Source organism: Myotis nattereri (genome assembly GCF_964212035.1).
Source record: "Myotis nattereri genome assembly, chromosome: X".
Classification (NCBI taxonomy): Eukaryota; Metazoa; Chordata; class Mammalia; order Chiroptera; family Vespertilionidae; genus Myotis; species Myotis nattereri.
The window spans coordinates 87702596-87710263 of NC_138078.1; the positions used below are offsets into that span (position 1 = coordinate 87702596).

The 7668-nt window shown below is 39.6% G+C and overlaps 1 protein-coding gene across 1 annotated transcript in view; it reads left to right on the plus strand.

Annotated features, from left to right (window-relative positions):
• DIAPH2 (diaphanous related formin 2) overlaps nt 1–754 on the plus strand; it is a 940956-nt gene extending 940202 nt beyond the window's left edge. The window contains exon 29 of the mRNA XM_081115447.1: nt 664–754. Within this exon, the coding sequence (XP_080971573.1) occupies nt 664–718 (55 nt within the window). The 3' untranslated portion in view covers nt 719–754. The remainder of the gene's footprint in view (nt 1–663) is intronic.
• The last annotated feature ends 6914 nt before the right edge of the window (nt 755–7668 follow it).

Here is a 7668-nt window from a genome sequence, read left to right on the forward strand (position 1 = left end):
TTATATGGCTATTTTTGAGAAAAACTTCACATCTTAATGTTTATGTGAGGGATGAACCTAAAAATTCTATTACCTTTATTTAGATTTTTAAAGGTAAATATTGATTCCTAATCTCTGTGGTTTATTTCTTCTCTCTACTCTTCTTTCTCCCATGACCCTCTTGAAAGCAGGGAATAGAATTCTCAGAGACCTGAGAGGAAAAAGATTTCTCTCTGCAAGAGGCAGCAGAAAACTGAAAGGTCAATTGTTTTATCTGCCTTTCTACTCCCCTTTCCAATTCTGCCTCGGTGGTCTGAGGAAGAAAAACCAATTTATGTATGTATGTGTATATATGTGGATATATTTATATCTCCTGCTACAGTAATTCCACATCCCAGTGACTAAGTGAACTTCTCAGTCATCATACTTACTTACCAATAGTAACAAATTTAAATGCTGCCGCCATAAACAGCTCTAGGAGGAAAATAGGCTCTACGTTTTTCTTAAATTGATGAGAGAGTAACGATTATATTTCAATTGTCTATTATTTTAAAGTATGCATTGAAGTAATGTGGTATAACTTCTCTGGAGTGCAATTTTAAGACTAATCCATGCAGATGATTATTGTAAAAGATTTCTTATGTGTACATATCTTACATGGAGAACCCTATTTCTCCTCCAAAGCACACTGCAGACATTCGGAAAGAACAAAGGACTGACTTGGCAAGTCAGCACATGAGATAAAGACAACCAGTGGCCAGTTTCCTTTCCGCAGGTGTGTGATGGTTCAGTGCTGCCTTTCCCTCCAGCGCATTCTTACCCGGGTGTCATACTTTACAAAGCTCTAAAGCTGCTCCGGTAGAGAAATCAACAAGAATTACAGTATCTGAGATGTTACAGTTTTATCTCCTCTTAAGACACTCACATAGGCACACACATACACAAATTTAAAGGATATTCTAATTTCACATAATTTTTTAAACAAAGATATTGGTTCTACTAATTTATGTAAATACTTAACGTGTGTATTTTTGACTTCAACAAGTCATTTCTGAAATCTTCATGGTATGGCTTCTTTGAATCCTTTGATAGCTTTTTAGGCCTGGGGAAATATTTTGAAAAATTAACCCTGACTAATGTGTAGGGGCATTTGCCATGCCATATTACCAAGCTGGTCAAGGTAGAAATACTGATGTATATCACCTTTTCCAGATGTGAACTTGCCTTATTTTATAGTTTGTGGGGAAAAAAAAGAACTATTATTGATAAAGTATATATTTGTATTTAAAGTAATCCCACCTGCTTTTCACAAATATTATGAAGCCTTTTCAGGGTCTTTCATGAAGTTCCAATAATTGAGTTCAGGGAATTGCTTCCCAGATTTATAATGATCCTGCTCTAGCTATTTGCACTCTGGGGTTAGATAGAAACGTATCACCAAAAAAGTACATCATGACATTTTTAGTATGGAATCAGATTATACTGAAGTCTCTTGTTGGATTTATTACTACCACATGTGAGAAGCACCAGTTTATGAAGATTTTCTTCAGAATGTTTTAAAAAATTACAAAGCCCTTAAAATGTTTACTAGTTGTATTAGTTTCCTTCGGCTGCTATAACACAGTATCACAAACTCAGTTGCTTCTTAACCCATCAGAAATTTATTCTCTCGAGATTCTGCTGCCCAGATGTCTAAAACCAAGGGCCATGCTCCCTCCAGAGGCTCTAAAGGAAAATCTGTCCTTGCCTCTCCCTGCTTCTGGTGGCTGTCGGCATTCCTTGGCTTACAGTCACATCTCTGCTCCATTTTCACATCACCTTCTCCTCTGTGTACCTATCTCCCTCTGCCTCTCTTAGGGACACATTTAGGTTGGCATTTAGGGCCCACTCAGATAATCCAGGATAATTCATCTGAAGACCCTAAACTTAATTATACTTGTAGGACCTTTTTTCCAAATAAGGTAGCTAATTCACAGATTCTGGGATTAGGTTATGAATATCTCTTTTTTGGCGGCAACCCTTAGCCCACAATAGTTGCCTCTGCTCCCCTCCCCAAATTTAGGTCTGTCCCATGTGCATGAAATCTTCACTCCATCTCAACCTTGTCAACACATTACAGCATCAAGTCTAAGTCTAAAATTTCATTCAAACATTATCAGTTCAAGAGTTCCAAATCTCACCATTTATATGATCTAAATTAGGTATAGAAAATGCCTGATGCAAAATTCATCTCCATCTGTGGATCAATACAATAAGAAAACAAATTATCTGCTTCCAAAATACAATGTTGGGACAGGCATCTGATAATGGTTATGGGCATTCCTATTCCAAAAGGGAGAAAATGGAAAGTAGGAAGGCGTCATCTGTCCTGATGATTTTCTTTCTTTGTTGTTTTTTTTTTTTTTTTTTATTTCAGAGAGGAAGGAAGAGGGAGGGAGAGATAGAAACATCAATGATGAGAGAGAATCATTGATTGGCTGCCTCCTGCACGCCCCCCACTGGGGACCGAGCCCAAAACCTGGGCATGTGCCCTTGACCGGAATCGAACCTGGGACCCTTCAGTCCCCAGGCCAATGCTCTATCCACCCAGCCAAACCGGCTAGGGCTGTCTGGTTGATTTTCAAAATTCAGGCAGCAAAATCCTCTTAGGTTTCAAGGCCTGACAATAATCCTCCTTGTCTCAGGGCTCTACCTGTTAGGCCTGCATCTCTGCCCGCTCTGCCCATGGCTTTCACTTCTGCTTCTGCTCCCATGTTTGGGCCCCTGTACCTGCAGTCCTAATGGATGATCCTTTACATTGAAGGATCCTTTACATTGTAGTTTTATCAGCTTGTTTGTTGCCTGTAAATTTTTAGTAGTCTGAAAACCTTCTCTCATCTTGTCCCATCTCTGTCCCTTTAAGGCCAACCTAGAAGTATTTCTGCTGGTATAACATTTTCAAAAACTCTGTGGGCCTCCCATGTCTGTCACATTGATTCAATACTGAGACAAGAGAGTCCTCAGAGATCTTTGCCAGAGAACCCCATCTCCATTCCTGGCTTCAATTGAGATGGTTGAGTGAATCCATGAGTCAATACCTAATCTTTCCAGCAGTAGCCAAAGGTTGTCCAGCCACACCCTTAGCTTTCTCTCCAGAGCACACCTCCCAAAAGCGAGTCTCCTAGTTTGAGCATATTTTACAACCTGAATAGGCTCAAAATGTTCTGAATCATCAAGTTCTGGTTCCTTTCTGTTTAATAGGACTTTCCTCAATTTCTCTCTTTCCTCTTATATTTTAATATAAGCTTAAGAAGAAACTAGGCCATACCTCTAATGCTTTGCTTGAAAATCTCAGTTAAATATCCTAGTTCATCATTTACAAATTCTACTTTCCATGCAACTGTTGGAGACAATTCAGATAAGACTTATGCTGCTATATAACAGGGATCGCATTTCTTCTAGTTTCTAATAAAATGTTCCTCAGTTCCTTCTGAGCCCTTATCAGAAGCACCTTTAATTTATATTTTTACCAATAGCCTGCTTAAGTCAATCTATGCTTTTCCTATCAGATGCATCACATTTTTTCCAGCTTCTACCCATTATCCAATTTCAAAGCCACTTCCACATTTTTAGTTATTTGATATATAGCAGAACCTTACTTCCTGGTACCAAAATATGTATTAAGTTCCTGTGGCTGCTGTAACAGATTACTGCAAATGTGGCCGCTTAAATCAACAGCTATGTATTTATTATCTTACTGTTTCGTAGGCCAGAAGTCCTAAATTGAGGTGTCAGCAGGGCTGTACTCCCTCTGAAAGCTCTAGGGCAGTGGTTCTCAACCTTCTGGACCTTTAAATACAGTTCCTCATGTTGTGACCCAACCATAAAATTATTTTCGTTGCTACTTCATAACTGTAATGTTGCTACTGTTATGAATCATAATGTAAATATCTGATATGTAGGAGGGTCTTAGGCGACCCCTGTAAAAGGGTCGTTCGACCGCCAAATGGGTTGTGACCCACAGGTTGAGAACCGCTGCTCTAGGGAAAAATCTGTTCCTTGCCTCTTCCAGTTTCTTTTGACTCATCAGTCCCTGGCTTGTGGCCAAATCACCCTCAGCTCTGTCTTCAGAGCACCTTTGTCCTGTGTATCGAATCTACTTCTGCCTCTCTTATAAGGACACTTGTGGTGGCGTTTAGGCCCACCCGGTTTAGCCATGATAACCTCTTCATCTCAAGATCCTTAACTTCATTACATTTGTGAAGACCCTTTTTCTAAATCAGGTAACATCATAGGTTCTGGGAATTAGGACATGAACATACCTTTGGGGAGTCACCATTCAGCTCACTACACTTTTCGCTTTTTAAAATGCATCCGTGGTGCTCAAGCCAAATTCAAGGTTGTCTAAAAGATGTTGTCTGTACAGGCTACTGCATGCTTTGATGTTAAATGGATGAACAGGCCATTCTAAAATTTGGTTGATACTTTTGCTACTATGGTCAATTTGCTTGAAAAAATAATTGGTTCCAATTCTGAGCTCTAGTGTATCTCTTCTGGCCCCTTTATGGAGTCTTTGACCAAATGTTTTCTATGACTCATAATGCAGGCATAAAACTACCTCTGATACAGAAGCGTTCTTTACAAATTTGTTTTAGATACCCCTCAGCTGAAGGGAGAGGTGACAGCCTGCTTTGAATGGTATTGAGGGAGATTATGCCGATACCAAGACACCCAGAAGTATTTCAGTAGCAGCAGAACTGTGGATTCCTGCTCTCATTTTGCCTTGGAATAAACACCTGTCTTTTTGCAGGACCAAGAATGATTTGCAATTGATATGTATGCATACCTACTTATTCAATAAAGTTAAGATACACATTAAATGTTGTGTTGCCTATGATCATTGATATTCAGGATGAGTGTAAAGGCATACTCTAAAGTATCAAGACAGGATGTAAGAACATTCTAGAAAGAAGCTCCAACTGAACAGAAATGCAAGTCAGAAGGGTGATTGACATCCTCCAGAGAAACTGTTTCTACCGAAAAGGGTGTTTGGGGTTTTTGTCTTGATTATAGAATGAAAGGAAATGGGCTTCAAATACTCAAAGGAGTAAAAACCTGGAATCCTATATAATAAAAGCCTAATATGCAAATCAACCAAAAGGCAGAACGACCGGTGGAACAACAAGTCACTATGGCACACACTGACCACCAGGGGGGAGACACTCAATGCAGGAGCTGCCCCCAGCCCGCAGACCCCAGGCCAGTCAAGGTGTGTGCCAGCAAGGGCCTCCTGATCGCCCTGCCAGTTGCCCCACAGATTGGCCCTGATCGCCGGCCAGGCCTAGGGACCCTACCTATGCATGAATTTCATGCACCAGGCCTCTAGTAAGTCATAAATGATTACAGATGATTATTCTCTGAAGGGCTTTCAAAAGAATCTCTCATCATAGGTATGCTGACTTGAAGATGGAGTGTTGGACCAGGAAATAACTAGGTCTATAAATGAAACTAAGGTACCTGGCAAGACCAGAGTTTCCTTGGAATGGTTTGCTCCAGGAATCAAATACATTGGCTTTTTCTTCCCAGACACCCAAATAGGCAAATTCCTTAGTAGGGAGTCTGATAAACAAGTATCCACAACTAGGGGGATTTGAGCTTAATGCCAAGAGCTTAAAGGAAAGTGGCAGTCTGAAAACTGATATATATGCAATGCATGTAACATGCTGTATAGTTTTGATTTATAATACAAAGAAAGCTATAGCCAAATATCCCATTTACAGACTGAATTTATTTAGATGTCTATAATCCCAATAGCCACAAATAAAATATTATTACAGTTAACATCCATTGCAGGGAAAAACAATTTGCAATTTCATGAATTATGCAAATCATGACTTTGTTCCTTGTTCTTGGAGATTGGCCAGAATTCAATTTTTAGCCATGATGGCCTTATATCTTGGCTAATACAAGCTCAGCCAATATTTCCACCTATATTTTGGCTAATTGATATCTGACAACATTTTCACCATTCGATGTTTATAAGCAAAGCACAAGAGCTATTATCATATGATTAGAGACAGTAATAAACCTCAACTTTCTCTACTTTGCTATAGCCTCCAGTGTGGCTATTCTAATCGAGTGTCCATTCAGGGGAAGTTGTTTTTCAGGATACGGTTATAAATTAAACATAGCTGATGCCTTCAGGGATTTCACAGTCTAGTGGGAGATGGCACAGGTACAAAAACAATTATAATTCGAAGTGCAAAGAAAGAGTAGTATCAATAAGGCCTATGAGAGTTCAGAAAAAAACACAAATCAGATTTAGAGAGGTGAGGTAGGTATTAAAATGGGAAGCAGGTATCAGTATAGATTTTTTGACAGGGGTGGCATTTGAACTGAATTTTAAAGGGTAAGTTGATTTGGAAATGTGAAGCTTTTATTCATTCAGTCGATATTTAATGAGCATCTCCTGTATGCCAACCACAACACTAGGCTCTGAGAACATAACAGTGAACCAGATAGATGCGGTCCCCATTCTCATAGAGCTTGTATCTCTTTGAGGAGGGATAGAAGGCAGGAGCAGAAGTACAAACTTTGATGTGCATATGCAAGGAATATTGAAAAATTCTGTTTAACTGGAGTGTTAGGCCCACAAAAGGCAGCAATGGTCATGTGGTTTGGGCTTGATTTTATAAATAGTAGGGGAATACTGGGGGATTTTTAGGGAAAAAAATGATATGGAGCACTTAAGAAAGATGAAACTCTGTGTAGGACACAGAGGGGAGATGTCACAAAAGGCCAACTTTGTTGGGGGCTATTGCAAAAGTACTTATGATAAATAATGAGAGGCTAAACAAGGGTACATCAGTCAGAGAGATACAAATGGCATGTCAAAAACTGGCAACCGCCCTGGCTGGTATGGCTCAGTTGGTTGGGCATTGTCTTGTGCACCCAAAGTTGCAGAATTGATTTCCAGTCAGGGCATATACTGTACCCAGGTTGCAGGTTCGATCCCTGGTCAAGGCACTTGAGGGAGGCAACAGATCAATATTTCTGTCTCATACTGATTTTTTTTCTCTTTCCCTCTACTTTCCTCTAAAGTCAATAAAAACGTATTAAAAATAAAATAAAATGAAGAACTGGCAATCAATTAGATGTTGGGGGTATGAAGAGAGGGAGGATTCAAATCTGACACCAAGGTTTAAGACCTGAGTGACTGATAGGCTCCTTTGATCAGAAAAATTGAACACAAGAAGAGCTCATCTTTGCAATGGTGATACCATGGATATGCACAGCTGCAGCTCTGACACTTGGTGTGACCTATTATCTGTACTGTTGAATGGCTCATACAAGTTTTATATACAAGGAACATCAAGTCATAAAGACATAGAGCAGACAGGAGAACATGATTCTGCACAAGAACTTCCTCAGTGATATTACAGTGATTATGGTAATAAGGGCCAGGGGAATTGCTCTAGGTTGCATTTTTTTCCCTTTCCTTCTAGTTGCATTTTTCCCTTTCCTTCTTATTCCCTTTTTCTCTCCCTTTCCCATTCCCTTTTCTTGTTAATAATGCTGAAAGGCAAAGCATTGACTGGCTGTTCAAAGAAACAAAAACTGACAAAGATTGAGTGGACATTAAAAGGTACTGATTCAGTGTTGGCCTCAGAGTGACAGGAAAGGCATTTAGATGAAGTATAATTTGTGGAA